General features: G+C 40.7%; 1 protein-coding gene across 4 annotated transcripts in view; it reads right to left on the reverse strand.

The window, feature by feature from the left end:
- The window catches only part of LOC118366400 (sodium-coupled neutral amino acid transporter 4), a 31410-nt gene extending 15988 nt beyond the window's left edge, over window positions 1-15422 (reverse strand). The window contains exons 1-4 of one of the 4 annotated variants that reach the window (XM_035749038.2): window positions 15273-15422; window positions 1284-1508; window positions 761-857; window positions 192-307 (exon numbers count right to left, since the gene is read on the reverse strand). In XM_035749038.2, the coding sequence (XP_035604931.2) occupies window positions 192-307; window positions 761-857; window positions 1284-1396 (326 nt within the window). In that variant the 5' untranslated portion in view covers window positions 1397-1508; window positions 15273-15422. Of the gene's footprint in view, window positions 1-191; window positions 308-760; window positions 858-1283; window positions 1509-5138; window positions 5286-13082; window positions 13142-15268 lie in introns of those variants that run through there. The other 3 variants (XM_035749039.2, XM_035749041.2, XM_035749037.2) reach the window with 3 other exon arrangements.
- Window positions 15423-18070: the final 2648 nt, after the last annotated feature.

An 18070-nucleotide genomic window follows, 5' to 3' on the forward strand; every position in this document is an offset into this window, starting at 1 on the left:
TCACCCTGTTGTCAAACCCCACTTGCTATACCAAGGACTCTGAAGCTATTTCAGTCCTATCAGTAACACTATACGATGCAGACAGGATACTTTACTTTATTAGCTGGTGCTTTAATCACTTGACTGTTGCAGAAACCAAACATTGACCCCGTTCCACATGGTCTCTATGGCAGAAGTTGACACACACTTACACAAAAAGCACAATGCCAGTGTTGGCCATGGCGTAGGAGAGACCCAGGATGCCGCTGCCCATGATCGCATTACTCAGGTTGAAGACCGACATACCAAAGGAGGTATGTCCTGGGTGCTGAGAGAGAGAAAGGTAGAGAGAGAGGGTAAGGGAGATTACTATGAGTTCAACTGATCGTAAACAAGAACATTTCACACACACACACACACACACACACACACACACACACACACACACACACACACACACACACACACACACACACACACACACACACACACACACACACACACACACACACACACACACACACACACACACACACACACACACACACACACACACACACACACACACACACACACACACACACACGTGTATGCACCACCCGTCACACACACACACACGCAACTATCAGTTCCTACGAAAGGGTTCCTCGGAATGAAAGTTTGAATGAAAGCAGACAGCTTTTGAGGAAATGGTCAAGGTTGTTGCTAAGAGATACAGTGTCCATAAGCAAGAGCAAACAGGCATGTGTTGTCATCGATAGTTCATCATCAGTCTTCTTACGTATTCTTCTTGATACTCCTCATACTTCTTCTTCTTCATAATCCCATTAGTGAGAAACTTGTGGCTCTCCGCGTCTCCATCCTCATCCAGGAAGTGACTGCAGATGTACAATCATTGAATCAATCTCTAGTTTAAAATACTTCTTTATGACTAGTTTATGACAGCTATGTTTGGACTTTATGAGTGGTTACAAGGTCAGTCAAGCTAGTTCCAGCTTCTTCTATATGTTCATTTACATTTTTTGGGTGCTTGAAGAAATGAGTTTACAGTGTAGCTAATCTGTTGGCGGTTTACAGTGAAGCTATGAGCTGAGAGATTCTCCTAACCAGTGTATTGAAAAGCATTGTGTACATTAGACAATGATAGGTAGGAGACAAGAAATGTATAATAAAGAACATAATTTCTGTATAGTTTGGCAAAGAACACATTCTAGTTGCAACAACTAAGGAAATGTGCTTTCTTTCCTGTCTTCTTTCTGTAGAAAGTCTCAGATTGAAATAATTGATACAGTATTGAACCACACCTGTTGATGGTGGCCTTCTCTGAGTCGATGGGCTCTGTGAAGCGGTCGTCCAAACTGTCTGTGCTGTCATCGTCTGCCTCCGTGCAGACTTTCTTCAGCTCCATGCGGTCCATGGTTACGGCTATAGTGGTGCAGGGCTGGGGAAGGGGTTGCGGTCCAAAGCAGAGCAGTTGTACTCGGTAGGTTGGCGTGCTTTAGCTCAGCCTTACACTATAGGGCAAATACCTGTAGAAAACGGCAAAGGGAGAGATGGTAAATATTCAGAGAGCTGCTGATGTGGCAGGAAGCCCTTATAACCAGCAAACATACAACCAATCATTCAATGTTGTCTAAACGTTGACTAAACGTTCTGGGCCTCAACTAGCCATAATTTCTTTGTAATTACACGTTGACTAGCCCTCTATAAAGTGACAATATCCCTAATAAGATACAAAGTAGTACATGTCCAGTTAAAAAGGCCATGGCCACAAGTTCTCTGATTTGACTGTGTAATCTGTCAACAATGAGCTAGTTACTGTTAATGTTATGAAGATACATTCAATGAGTCTTATCTGATTGGCCAGAACTCTAGGGCCTTGACAAAGGACACTTCAAGGGGAAGAAAAGGTGTCGTTCTACACACACCCTTCTGTGTCACATTCCCCTGAACCCGCAGCAGCATTTTATCTCCCCATTCGATACATGTTGGCAGCTCATGCACTTCAGTGAACTATGGCGTCGTTCATAAACGTTCATAAACAATGTTCCTGTCACGCATTGGAATCTTGACGTTCCGTGCTGACTGGTTTTGGATACCTTTTGTACTCTGCTATACACTGAGTTAACAAAATGGCCTCTAACTGTATCAAGTTCAAAAGGATTTTGTAGTCGATGTAGATAAGTAATTGTAGTCTTTTTTTGCTTAACAGACCGTAAAATCCCATATCAATTGTGACCTCAATTTTACATAAAATGTATTTTAATAGAATAGCACACATTATTTTTCCCTAAAAGACCCTCTAAGTAACTCTTTCAGACACAAGTCCATGTTCATTTGCTGCTGTGCAGTTTCCTTTATGAAGCTATAACCACATTCAATATAAAACGTGGTGGTTATAGCAAGTCTCACCATTATGTCAAAAACACGCCTGAATCCTAAATTCAGGTCAAAGAGGTCGGCTTATGAGGCAGGCAAGTTTCCAACCAAATGTTCCTAACCTCTGGGAGAGCACGCTACAAAGACCTGTCTGTATTGCTGTCCACGGTAAACCCAATTCAATTGAACGCACCGAGTGCACTGAAGTAGTGGGCCAGCAGGAGGCATGTGTTCATATTTCCATTCTATTGAACATTTGATTGCTGCTATTACGCAACAACAAGATGGGGCACTGGGGAGCGCACACAGAGCTCTGCTAAATGATTTTAACAGCCAATTACCCACAGTGCTGTTCTTCCCATACAAAGGCTTCTTTGACAGGAATGGGTAAAAACAGCCGAGCAGCCAGGGCCCTTGTCCATCCAGGTTCCCAAAAGTCGCACCCTGCTCCTTCCCCTGTCCTATCGACCAACACCCCAGTAAAAACACAATGGTGAAACACATCTAAACCTTAGTAACACACATGGATGTCCAATGCTGTGACAAAGCCATAAACAAACAGCTATGGAACATAACCTCATCCACCAATCCAAGTCCATTAATTAACATTTCAGCGCTGCCCATCAAAAAACAAGCATTGTAAAAACTCTTTGAAAGGAAGTTTTAGTGCTAGAAAATACATTTCAGTCACATGCTATTTCAACTCTTGCTATTTCAACTCTGGCTATTTACACTCTGGCTATTTACACTCTGGCTATTTACACTCTTGCCCCAGACATTGAAAGGCTTTAATGAAACTGGGCCAAGTATAAAATCCATCATCCTCACATGAGCACGTCACGTTAACAGTCAATAAGCCATTACGTAAGTGAGCCTATGCACAGTAGGCCCTCCATGTTGTACCCAGTCAGGACAGAGATCCATGGCCTTCAGGACTGAAACAGGTCATGTAAGGGGTTCCATGTTTCCCTTTAACTCCATGCTGTGGAGAAGTCATAGACAGACTGAACCTGTATCTTACCACACACACCTCTTTTGTTGTGACTGCTGTCACCTACCCTGTATGGAAACGCATAGCCAAGCCAATCATTAGCTGTTTGTGAAGCATTTTTCTACATACTTAGTTTTGCCTGGCTTGTCTACTCTACACAGTTCTGGTTTGATCGCATTCTAGTTCCTGCTGTGCTTGGACCAGCTGCATTCCTGGAACTGCTGTGTATCCTAGTACATTTCCTATGTCTCCTCTAGATAGACAGATTGACTGGTAGGCCTATATCTTCGTATTGGTAGATATTTGTATCTTTGTGATCGAAAGTGTGCATTGCATACAAATACAATCAACCATGGTCCCAACTGTACACCTCCCCAGTATGCTACCCTCGAGGAAATAAGAAGGAACCTGCTCAACCAGACTTCACCCCTCCACCCAGGCACCTAAGCACTCCACTGCTCCCCGTGCATATACCTTGTGTTATGCTATGACTAAGCTACCTATAGCCATAGACCCAGCCCCAGCAAAATCCTTGAACCTTTGCCTTTCATGCACATCTGAAATGTATGCTTTACCCACTGTAGTTAAAACCACTGCTACTTTTGCATATGATTGTTTGAAACACGTTTTATATTGAATAACAACAATTGAGTGAATGTGATTTAAAGTTGTTACAGTGTGTTTGTCAATGTGTCTGTGTGTGCATTTGCTGTTTGATAAAACCAATGTGATAAATGCACGCAAGTACAGACGTAGGATTTTAATTTGAGACCATTTTTGTTACAGCAGGAAAAGAATCCTGCAGCAACAGGAAATGTAAATTATTACGTGGATTATAATTAATGGACATTTTGTGTAGGGGTTGATACCTTTTTCGTTAGGGTCAAGTCTGAAATTTTAAAGTGAAAATCACAAACTTTAGAAGCTTTTTTAAACCTCAAATACACTACAAGTTTCCATGTCCTGCTGTTAAGGAAAATTCCTGCAACAACAGGATGATCAAATTAAGATACGGCACCTGTATGCCAAATCGTTTATTGCATTATCAAACACAATATTTGATACCAAGCCTTGTACATTGTGCAAATAAAGAACCTTCTTGAAAATGACTAACGCCTAAATCTAATGTAGTGTGCTTGCATACAACAAGGCTACAACACTTTTAATAGAAAAGTCAGTTCTGTGACAACAAACACTGATCAAAACTTGAGATTCTTCTTATCCAATTTGCCAACAGCGTGACATCAATCATCTGAATGGGAAAAACATGAACTTAATTGGTTTTTATCTGTCCAGAAGTAGCAGAAAAGGAGTCTGTGCAACATACATAACACTCAACTCCAAGTTTAAGGACACAACAAAAGTACAGTACCAGAGGATCCCATTCTTACTGGAGGTACACAACACATCATTAGCTCAAAGATTAGCTCTGTCTAACTCAAACTACCACTCATGTTATGCAAGTCCCACTTCAGCAGTGGCGTGGTTTTCTCAACAACCCAACAAAACATCTAATAAACCCACAAACAAAAGCTCAAAGAAAACCAATTGAATACTTCAACCAATGATATACCTCCCACAATCTCAAAAGCACAAAACAAACTAATTCAGCTAGGTGCATCTAGTTTCTCAAGAAAACTGGAAAATTCTCCACTTTTTTCTACAAGATTTTTTATTTTCTCAGCAGTTACAACTTAGTGCCTATTTGAATAACAAACTTAGACCAAGGTAACTAAAGTTCCCCGACATGAGAAGCAGATAAATCATGTGGAAAAAGAGATATACTCACTCATTCAGAGATGACAGAGAGGGGGTCCGAAGTGTTATTTTTTGCTTGTTTGGGGGGAGAATGAGGACAGTGCTAGTGAGCAGCCAGGAGAGGCAAGAGCTGCTGCTTTTTTGTAACCCAGGTGAGAGGAAGGCTTTTAAAGAGCAGGGGAAGGACCCACCCTGGCCAATCACGTCAGGAGCCTGAAGCCAAAAAATGCCCCGCCCCTCCCCCTTTCCCCTAGTGAATAAAAAAGAAGCAAGAGAGAGAAAGGCAGAGAGAGGAATTAATCAGTAGAAGAAGAGAGGGAGGGGTTAGAGAGAGAGAGAGGGACAGCACACAGACATCCTGAAAGCTCGGCCAAGATTGCACAGTTAGCGTTGTTGCATCAACTGCTGTTTGTTCTGTGATGGCCCGCCAAGCACACACCCCGGGTGGTCATCCCTGGGTGCAAATGGTACCGTCCTCATGCTGCGGTCACTGTCCTACCCTGTCCTGCCCTCAACCACACACCCCTCCCTTCCCACTAACCCTACCCCCTACTACCATGGGTTGACTCAGCGTACCATTAAGCATTCAGAACCTGCCAGAGACAACTGGCATCCACTGGGGAGGTTGTGACACTGCCCGCCAATCAGGGGCCACAGCTGAGTGTGCCGCTGAGCGCAAGGTCTCACTCCGCTGAAGGATGGGGTCTTAACAGTTCAATTTTGTAATCCCCCTCATACACACGTACACACACACACACACACACACACACACACACACACACACACACACACACACACACACACACACACACACACACACACACACACACACACACACACACACACACACACACACACACACACACACACACACACACACACACACACACACACACACACACACACACACACACACACACACACACACACACACACACACACACACACACATTATACACAGAGAAACTTCAAATCAGACACATGAAATGCTTCTTTTGAGTCCACAACCCACCACATTTTCTGAAATAAAATAAATATTACTGAAAGTGTTGTCTAGTCCACACCTGTTACAGCAGAGATTATTGTCTGGTCCACACCTGTTACAGCAGAGAGTATTGTCCGGTCCACACCTGTCACAGCAGAGAGTATTGTCTAGTCCACACCTGTTACAGCAGAGAGTATTGTCTAGTCCACACCTGTTACAGCAGAGAGTATTGTCTATTCCACACCTGTTACGGCAGAGAGTATTGTCTAGTCCACACCTGTTACAGCAGAGAGTATTGTCTGGTCCACACCTGTTACAGCAAAGAGTATTGTCTGGTCCACACCTGTTATAGCAGAGAGTATTGTCTGATCCACACAAGACATCTGCAGAAGCAGAGCAGTACAGTCACATAACATCACTCACACATACAGATCTAAAATCTCTACAGAATAACCTAAATAGCATGTTGTATATTCACATGTACTATTTGTAACTAGTTACAAGTTAAGAGACAAAACAAACTAATTTTGCAAGTAAGTTATCTCAAACATTCAAAGACTGAGTCAGTCAGGACGATCCAAAGCTGGAAGATATGTCAACTCCATTTATACCTCAACCATCATTCACGGAAAATGATCTACTACTAAGCATCAATAGCCTGAAAACACAAACAAAAATACTCTTCTATGCTACCATTGGCAATGCATCACCACTGTGGCAAATTACATGGAAAATATCCAGCCTATTCAGAGGTGAGTGCAATTGATAAAAAGAAGCTCAGAAATTCAATCAGAGTGAAATTTTAACAAGAAGGTAAGAGAAATGAATACAGGGAGAATTAAATGAAAATGTTAATTCGTGTGAAAGTCCTACTGACCATGCCTGATATCTTCACAGATCTTCACAGACTTCCTTCTGGCTATGGGAGCATTCCTTAAAAGGTGTCACACTTCTGGAGTGCAACGGTTTCACACCAAACGGTCTAAAATCTTTGAGCCAATCATTAGCGGTTCTAGACCAGCCCAGGTCACACAGGAGAAGCGACTGACTGGAACAAGCATGCTCCAGCCACTACTCAAACGCACAGAGACGTGCTTAGTCATTACAACACGAATTCTAAACTACAACACAAAAAGCCTTGACATCAACTTTATTAAGACAATAACTACTACATTGGCTGAAGCAAAGCTCAACATTATAGAAGCCAGTGAAACATTCTAACCAAACATTGTTTTATCATGGCATTTGTCATGTCATATTACATCTCTCACACACAAATAACAACTGCTTAGCCCTCCGACCAGTTGCACTCCTTACCCCAGCTATGTCCCCATGTCAAAACATTCCCATCTTCAAACACTCCTTTTTCAAATGTGGATATAAATGAAACCTTCCTGTAATTATTGTTCCAGTAAACATTTCTTATTGACATTGAGGAACTTACGGAACACTTTGCATTGGGCTCATCTGTATATTAGAGGCCATATTCAATCAAATCAATGTCCTATTCTGAAAATCTCAAGCATCTACCTGGAGGATTATACAGTACCAAGCATTGTGGATAACGGGCTATAAATAAGAGACAATGATTTCCTGCTGTATATCAGAAGTTTCAGCTACATGGGCTGAACTTTCAATGGTATTTTTTATAGTAATTTCAACTCTCTCTCCCTCTGTGTCTCTGTGAAGAGGGTTAGGGTTAGGGTTAGGGTTATCCCTGCATTAACTGCATTACTGGAAGTACTTCAACTGTGGTCTCCCAAAAACCCACTGGACTGGAGGCAAATACTCCCCCTCCAACTTATTCACTTTTTACGAGGGGTCTCTGACGTCGGCAGAGTAGGATCTGGCCTGTAGATGCCCTATAGTTGGGTTATCTCTGCAGCAGGAGACCCACATGTTGGGTTAACAGCGGTTGTCAATCACAGGTCAAGGGGCCTCCTGACCTCTCTTATCTTCCAAAACAAAAACACCAAACCAGTCCACTGGCACCAGAAGGTAACTGGAACAGCTGAAACACCATGTCACCGCAATAATACAGGGTCTTGTCCCAAGAAAGACGCATGCACTCTCACAAACTGTACGCAGCACTCCAGTCACCAGACTCTTGCCAGCACAGTCGTTCAGCTAGCCTCATTCCAGCAGCCTCCACAGTTCTCTAACCAATTATAGAAAGCAGGAATTTTAAGGCAACCAAAATAAGTCGGTACTCCAGACGCCATGTGACGTGCTGCAAATAGCTCCGGTAGGTGGTGAATGAATGGCCAGATGACATATCACCAGGACGGTAATGGAAAGTGCCGCTTTTGTTGCATCAAACAAACCAACATCTCTTTCCGTCCAACATCAACATTGTTGGAGGAATGTCTGGGCCCTTACATCATAACAGTTTAGAATGTGTTGAGAGACACATTTTGATCTTTGCTATGTAACTCTATGCTTACGTCTGGTGAACCATTAGAAGCCATTAGCCTGTGCACTAACACTGGCATTCAAAAGTAAAGAGGATATAACACAATGCTCCTTCTGGTAATCCCTCAAATGCTGAAAGGTCAATAAGGAATGAATACAGTGCAAGAGATACACCAGCCCTTCCACACACTTGTTACAAATACAACAAGTGTAGACCTTACCATGAAATGCTTACTTACAAGCCCTTACCCAACAATGTAGTTCTGAGAAAAACAGGGGTTAAGAATATAATATTTTTGAAATAACAATAACGAGGCTACATACAGGGGGTACCGGTACCGAGTCAATGTGGGGGGAACAGGTTAGTCAAGGTAATTGAGGTAACATACACATGTAGGTTGGGGTAAAGTGACTATGCATTGATAATAAACAGTGAGTAGCAGCAGCGTAGGTTATCAGTTGACGCCTCAGGGAAGTTTAGGACAAAGTCAAGTGTATCCTGCTTGTGGGACTACTCCGAAATTCACAGAGTAGAGTTACATCCGTGAAGATTCTTTAATGGCATTGTCGAAGAGGTTTACAACCAGTCAAAGCACATATCAAGAAGCACCAAGCAGAGACGCATCAGTTCCCTTTTTTACAGTATGACTCGGCTGGGGATTACATTAATATCCCCACAAGGTTGGTGGTATTAATGTGTTCTAACCACCCTGTCAGTCAAGCTGATACCCACAAATCAACTATTTAAATGTTGTCTGCACATGCAAGTTAATTATGAGTGGCATGTGCCTCTCTTTCTCTCTCACAGACGTGTCACATTCTACATGTCCACTCTCCGAGGCTCCCTGCCACAATTTCAGCTCCACCATAAATGCCTTGGGTGTTATGGGAGCCCAGTTCAAGATGGGGTTGACTCGTGTAGCCTACCTGGATGCATCTGATCCACTGCTTATCTACACTAGCTGTGTGAGTCCTTGTATCCATCTGTACAACTAGAAAAGCTTTGAATGTCGGCCACTGATCAGTTTTAAGCCCAGTGTTGAATTTATGTGTCCCTTCTTTCCATTCAACTCGCGAGAATGGTTTCTGAATGTCGGAAACTCAAATTTGCAAATTCAGCATTTAGCTATTCACATAGAAAAGGTTGCTTCATAACACTGCTGCTATTCACCTGTCTGGTATCAGTAAATACCCAAAGGTATCCATGCAAAAACTTGCAAGGTGTTTGGTTAGGCCTTTGCCAATATCATCTAACAAGTAGGTGTGTTCGCTAGCATTCCTACAGGTCAGAGCATGTGAGCTGGAGTCTATCGAGATGAACATGTGGGTTGAGGGTAAAGCTCCAAAACATGCAAATATTTCCATGAGGATCTCCATACATATTGACTACAGCCAAATAGTGCATTTGTTAAGAACCAAGTTAGCATTGAGAGCACAAGCTATCTTAAAGAACCCATGTTAGCATTAAGCACAAGTGAGCCCAAAGAACACAAGTTAGCATTGAGAGAGCAAGATTGCCTCAAGAACACAAGTTAGCATTGAGAGCACAAGCTATCTTAAAGAACCCATGTTAGCATTAAGCACAAGTTAGCCCAAAGAACACCAGTTAGCATTGAGAGAGCAATATTGCCTCAAGAACACAGGTTAGCACTGAGAACACAGGTTAACAATGAGAACACAGTTTAGCACTGAGAACACAGGTTATCCTTGAGAACACAGGTTTGGATGCATCTATGGGGTTTGACTTAGTAGAGCATACCTGGGCTGGAGTGGGAGAAATGATCTGATAGAGGCTGAAAGACTCCCATCAGGCCAAAGTCCACATAGCAACAGAGCTAAATATAAGTCATTCCTCAGAACCTCACATCTCTACACTAGCTGTGACATGACTGCCATGCTTTTACCACTTCATGCAACACTTACACCTGAATCTATCAAACCAATACAGTGCTGTAGAAGTGCACAAGGCAAACTGTTCAAGAGAACATCTGGTTTAGTCTAAAAGATCTTGGCAACCCATGTGAAAGTATCAATATTGTTCAACTTCAATCTCTCAGTGAAATCTGCTAAACATGAAACACACGAGAATCTGACTGCTGATAGGTACTTATCAAATTAGGAGGCCAATCCTTCTCTTGCTAGAACAAAAGGCGTACCTTCGGTGTACTCGTAGAATCGCAATGGTCGGCAGTGGCCAACAACAATACAGTTGCTTAAAACACAGAAAATCTATAGCATGTGTTTACATCTTTTACGTCTAGGTAAGGAGTTTTGTGCTTTTTCTGGTAGGTTTGATAATGTGTAATAGCTTATTAGTTAGCTAGCTGGCTAACGTTCGCTTGCTTAGTGAGCAATGCCGTCACACACACTTCATATGAAACAAATGGGGTGGTAAGTGCAGCACAATACACACAACACTAACCAAGCATGCTACCTAGCCACAGTAGCTAGTAAAATTATAATTAAATCACAAGGTATTTGTTTCCATGAAGCAGCAGCTGCCTGTAGCTGTTGAGAGTCAATGCAGTATCTTTACTTTACCTAGCTAGCACATCATGCTAACCATTTAGCTAACGTTAGCCAGCTAGCTAAAACTGTATATATGGGCTGTATGCGATTATGGAGAGTACATAAAAATAAAATAAAAAGTTGTCTTGCTAGCTAGCTGTGGCCATCTGGCTAGTATCAACAAGGACTTTTTTACAACCATAGCAACATTAGCGCATCTAGCTCGCTAACATTGACTAGACAAAGCAACACACACAGACACGTGGTCCTTCTGTAGCTCAGTTGGTAGAGCATGGCGCTTGTAACGCCAGGGTAGTGGGTTCGATTCCCGGGACCACCCATATGTAGAATGTATGCACACATGACTGTAAGTTGCTTTGGATAAAAGTGTCTGCTAAATGGCATATATTATTATTATTATTATTATATTACATGCATTGCCAAACAACTCTACTGCCACCTTCTGGTATGGTGTATTTTAATAAGGCTGAGTGGCTGACGACTTCAAGGTCTTTGCTGTCTGAACACAGAAGAGATTAGCTGCCAACACTGTTGAGAGGTGCTAAGTACTGTCGGCAGGCAAACGTTTGACAATCCTACTAGTGTGTCTGAGCCATTGTACTTCAGAATTGGAGTTGGGCTTGGTCAAAGAAAATAGAGGCCATCAATGTACAAAGGTACAGTATGAGTTACAGTCGCAAGCATGTACTGTACTAATCATAGGAGGTAGGTTGCACCTTAATTGGGGAGGACGGGCTCATAATAATGGCTGGAGCAGAATAAGTGGAATGGTATCAAATACATATGGTCTCCATGCGACTATGTACATACGTACGACTCAGTGACCTTGTTGTACATACTTCTTTGCTCACGCCTTAGCATCAATACAGGCAATTCTCATGCTGTACATAATTTTGTAAAAATAATAATGAATGTACATACTCATGACGATCTTGTGAAGAGTGCGGTGTTATGTATTGGTCTTGTCAGCACAAGAGCCTGATGTATGAGGCCCTGCTATTACTACGGTATAATCAAATACAACAATGTGTGACCAGGTTTGTGGTGAAGAGGATCACCCAAAGCATGGTCCCTGCATGTTTGAGCTGGACCTCTGCAGTAAGATTCAGGCTGTAGTCGTTGTTGCTTCCTGGTACTGTACATGGTCCGTCCTAACTTTGTTTGTGAACACTTTCCCCAGGTCCCCCATGTTCTGATGGTCTTATCAGTCCCTATTGATCTGTCCATGGCTTTGTTGGCTGATGACGAAGTTGCACTGCTTGACGTAGGCCCAGATCTGAGTGGCCTTGAATTTGCTAGGGGAGGAGGGTGCTCCCGGGGACAGGTAAGGCCCTGCATGTCATTAGCCGCTTGCTCATAATTGTGCAATATCCGAGCCAGTACGTGCTGGCACCTGAGACATTTGAAACCGAGACTCATTTTTAAAAATAATTTATTTGACCTTTATTTAATTTCTTAGGGATAGCCCCCCCTTTTTTTGTTGCCTAAATGACATACCCAAATCTAACTGCCTGTAGCATTTGAAAGGAAACACTTTGAAGTTTGTGAAACTGTGAACTGAATGTAGGAGAATACAAAATAGATCTGGTAGAAGAAAATACAAAGAAAAAAAAACAACCGGTCTTTTTCTACCACCATCTTTGAAATGCAAGAGAAAGATCATAGTTAGAGCCATCACTCTGGTTGTAAATATGCAGTAGGATGTGGTATTACATTAATCAATGCAGGTTAGTCTCATAGAGATAAGATCAATTATTAAGAGACCTGGTTCAAAGCCATTTCACAAAAATTAAAGCTAGTCTAAGAAATATTTCTTACCATCACTAGTGCAGGGCATATTTAAGTTCCATATTCTTATTGTTCAAACTATTTAGTCATTGCATTATGCAATAGTAGTGGTAAAAATAGCCAGCCCTCACATTGTATGCCCTTCTCAGATTTCAAAAGGACATAGTGACAGTGTTTAGGAAAAATCACCCCAAAATCCTTTGATTCCTTGGTGGAATAATAGTGGATTAGTGTTAATAGTAGCTGCCATGCACCACGCACCTCAAACATGACTTTCCGACCGGCTTAAGGGTAAGTTTGCTCTGTTCCACACAGTCTCAATTGCATCAGCCGTCATTGCTCGAACATGAACAGCTCTGGGCTTTTTGACCTACATCTGTTCGGTCATTCAAGACCCTACATCACACACCTCATACTGACCAATGAAAAGAGCATGCCCATTTCTCTACCCCCACTGACATGTGTGTGCAGAGAAAAAGTGGCAGGGCCTGCCCCTGCATTTGAACACACCTGCACACTGCTGACATGAAAGTCTTTGACATAGAATTGACCCATTTTCTATTAGACCGTAAACAACCAAAGGTGTACAGTGTTCTCTGTAATTGCCTAGGCTTCTGTCTGTCACCAAATGGTTACATCAGTAGATTAGCTGTGAAATCAAGATATCAAATGTGAAAAGTATTTCTCACATTTGCAAGTAATTTCCCATCTTTGTCTCTATAATTTGTGTTACCATTTGTGAGAATAAATAAAAAACACCACATCTTTACACTTTATTAATAATAGTCCCTTTGACAGGTGTCAAAAGAGGCTCCACAGAGATAGAGACAGTTTACCCATATTACAAATTGACCTTATTTTATGGATACCTAGAAAATAGTCTGTGGACACAGTCAGCAACCCAAGATGGGTTGGATTTTACCAAGCAACAATTTAGTAATTGCATTGTAAAGTTCAAAATAATGGGAACTGTATGACCCCTTTTTGTATGCTCTATATAACAGACCTGTACTTTCACCATGATACATTCGGAAGTTAGACATTTTGTTAAAGCTTCATGTCTAACTTCCTGAACCTTCATGCCATAAAAACATTTCACTAAACTGTGAAATTTTGCTCAAATACTAACCTATACATGTGCTGCACTTTTAAACATCAGCACTTGTCTACATATGTGCGAAAGATTACCATTTAGGGACACACTTGAGGTCGGGTCATCTGAATTTGGTTGCCCAACTCAAAACCAATATTACTTAAAATAATCCCATCTCACAGTAGTCTAAAAAGTATGTTATTGGTGGCAAAAGTAACATGCAGTTTCAGTGGGAGTTCACCAGACAATACATATAAATCTTTCCCTGAATCACTTACTTTATTTATATTTATGATATATGTCTGAGCCTCTGTTATGGTAGGCTCACTGGGTTAATAATGTATGCTACAACCTTAACTCGATGCTGGTACAGAGAGGAGTGTTTTTATATCTAGGTTTACATCTTCAAATAAAAAAGTAGCAAATAGAGAAGTGAAATTAAATCTGAATATTATCTGAGCCTATCCCTATCAACGACATAAAGAAAAAGTCTAAGGGTTAAAATGACTTAACCCTTTAGGAATCTTGCAGATATACGCTCCTCCCCATTCAACGAAAGAAGGTAGAATCTGTCTGTAGGCTAAACCATACACTCCAAAATACCTTTCTCGTTTATTTCACATGTCCAGATATTTCTACTATATTTATAATTGTAAAACTATTAAAAACACACATATACAGAAATTGTATTCAAAAATAACTATTAAACCTATGTAAACTTTATAACTCCGACAGTGTCGTTGTGAAGGTTATTGAATGGTAAAAATAATAATTTCCACGTTCCTTTGTAGTATGCGAAATGCACACGCAGGGCAGTTGCAAACATTGGAAGAAACTGCATTGTTTCTTATCCAAAACACATCAAAATATTGAATGCATTTGGCTAGTATGGGAATTACACATGTAATATCACTTACTGGCGTTATAATAATATTTAACGGTCTACAATAGAATGTTGGCCATTCATGTAAACTACACGACACATTCGACACGTGTTATTTTCGCGAAAAAAAAAATATTATTTAACATTCAGGCTACACCAAACACAGGAAATATACTCCAGGGCTAATACCTAAGAACGTGTTTTAAATATTCCATAGTTCCTTTAAACGACACATTTATTGGCCAAACAAATTACCTGAGAGATTAAACGGCAATTTTCAGCCTTGGATAATTACTCTTGTGGATGTTTTGTCAATAATGTCAACATTAACCATTAGCTTTCCAGTGCGAATTGAAATGGGATACAGTGTTTCAAAATTCCGACGTTGACAAACAAGTATGCAATACCTACACAACTATTGGAGAACATATACAGGTTAAACATTGGAAAAAAGCTTAAATGGGGACCTACCTACCTAAATTTTAATTGTTCGGGGCTTCAGAGGTGGAGGACAAGTAAGCGTAGTGAACACCAGTAAGGGAGACCCTTCCCATTTAACAACCGAGGGACACAGTGGAAATTTCCACCATGTGATGGCAACTCTTCAAGCATCATGTTTCACTACCAAGACACCCTCCGACTGAACGCAACCAATTGACTGTTGTATCTCACAGTCCTCGATAGGCAATGGCAGAACATAAAAGTTGTATGTTGTATGATGGACAGTGACTGTGGTCGACTAAAATATGTCAAACGTAGGCAATATGAAGAGCACAATTGATTTTGGAGCGCCTTCACGTTGGTGTAATTCATTTGTTGACACTACACATTCTGTTTGTAGAGTAGACGCACTCAATGAGTGGGCACGGTTACCATTGTTTGCGCGCGCTGCATAAAGTTTACAAAAACCTTCAATTGTGGATGCATTTTCATTCAACACGTTCACTTTCAAATTAATTTCAGTTAGATAACTGATTTTAGGAAAGTAATTACTTATATGAAATAATTGAACATTGCAACAACCAACAGTGTTTTTCTAAAGATGTCTTGTCTTCATAATCCTAGAACTAAATCCTAGAGCATTAGGGAAAGTGTTTTGCAGTTTATCACTGTAGGGCAAGCTATGCTAAAAATGAAGACAATGAGTTTATTATAGATTACATTTTCATAACCCAGGTATCATAATAATGCATTAAAAACAATTGCCACCTAGTCAGTCACCATCATTTCAGGTAAAATCTTGATATAGGACAAGTAGCTTAATTATGTTGGCCTTTTGCATTTTGGTAGGCCGTAATTGTAAATAAGAATTTGTTGTTAATAACTGACTTGCCGAGTTTAAAATAAAGGTTATATATAAAAAAAATATATAAAAAAAATATGCTCACTCCACTTTACAACAATTTATGAATGGTTTAATATATGTGTAATATATACAGCCACAGAGATCTCATAAAGACATGGTGCTAACTTTTTTATTGATTTTTTAGCTACATAAATTGCCTAACAACCTACTACAGATAGGTAGGAACATAATTTGATCACCCTGTTGCGGGATAACTTTTCTTGTAGTGTATTTGACGTTTAAAAACGCTTCTGAAGTTTGCAATTTCCACTTTGAAATTTCAGATTTGATTGTCCCTTACAAAAAATGTATAAACCTCTACAAAGAGTTATATGAATTATAATCCACATATTTCTAATTTCCTGTTGCTGCAGGATTATGTTCCTGCTGTAGCAAACTGGCTCAAATTAAGATCCTACAACTGTATGCAATTGTCTGTATTTTTTAAAATTATTGTTACTAGGTAATAACACCCCATATAGTGACCTCATAGTTGGTGAGCTGAATATAAAATGTTCTATACAGTAGCAAGTCAGATGCGAGGACGTCAATGGAGCCAATGTAATCAAAGAACTGAGTGAGCTGTATAAATTGGATACATAAAATAACCAGCTCAACTGGCTATACTTTGCTTGTCTCAGCAGCTCATAAAATCAGCTTTAACATTCTCAAAGCTGTGAGTCAGCAACGAACCGATAGAGCAAACCTGCTAAGCAAACTAAAAACTATATAATACATTACCAAAAAATGAGAAAATCTTCATTCATGCACTGAAGATGATATTGACACAAATTATTTTCCTGCAATTAACAACAGATTTAAAACTTTGGCATGACAAGGTTTCATCAATAACTCCACAAACCAATCAAAAGGGACATATTCAACCCCACTTGGTTTCCTGATAAGTTAAAAACAACTTCCTGTTCAGCGAGAAAGCAGTCATACTAATAATAAATGAGTATGTAGAATTATTTTCGTTTTGCACTATATATATTTTTTTCAAGTGCAAAATAGTCCTCTTCTGGACTTTCCCTGAATAATGGCTGATTAAACAAGGCCTAGCTATTGAAATAGTCAATATGACATTTATTTTTTATATTTCACCTTTATTTAACCAGGTAGGCTAGTTGAGAACGAATTACATTACATTACATTTAAGTCATTTAGCAGACGCTCTCATTTAAAACTGTGACCTGGCCAAGATAAAGCAAAAGCAGTTCGTCACATACAACAACAGAGTTACACATGGAATAAACAAACATACAGTCAATAATACAGTAGAAAAAGTATATATATATACAGTATGTGCAAATGAGGTAGGATAAGGGAGGTAAGGCAATAAATAGGCCATGGTGGCGAAGTAATTACAATATAGCAATTAAACACTGGAATGGTAGATGTGCAGAATATATATATATATATATTTATATATATATATATAAGCATATATGAATGTGCAAGGGGTGCAAAGGATCAAGATAAATACCAAAATACAGTATGGGGATGAGGTAGTTGGATGGGCTATTTACAGATGGGCTATGTACAGCTGCAGTGATTTGTGAGCTGCTCTGACAACTGGTGCTAAAACCTACGTAGTGAGGGAGATGTGTCTCCAGCTTCAGTGATTTATGCAGTTTGTTCCAGTCATTGGCAGCAGAGAACTGGAAGGAAAGGCAGCCAAAGGACGAATTGGCTTTGGTGGTGACCAGTGAGATATACCTGCTGGAGTGCCTGCTACGGGTGGGTGCTGCTATGGTGACCAGTGAGCTGAGATAAGGCGGGGCTTTACCTAGCAGAGACTTGTAGATGACCTGGAGCCAGTGGGTTTGGCGACGAGTATGAAGCGAGGGCCAGCCAATGAGCGAGTACAGGTCGCAGTGCTGGGTAGTATATGGGGCTTTGGTGACAAAATGGATGGCACTGTGATA

Source organism: Oncorhynchus keta, chromosome 33 (genome assembly GCF_023373465.1).
Source record: "Oncorhynchus keta strain PuntledgeMale-10-30-2019 chromosome 33, Oket_V2, whole genome shotgun sequence".
NCBI lineage: Eukaryota > Metazoa > Chordata > Actinopteri > Salmoniformes > Salmonidae > Oncorhynchus > Oncorhynchus keta.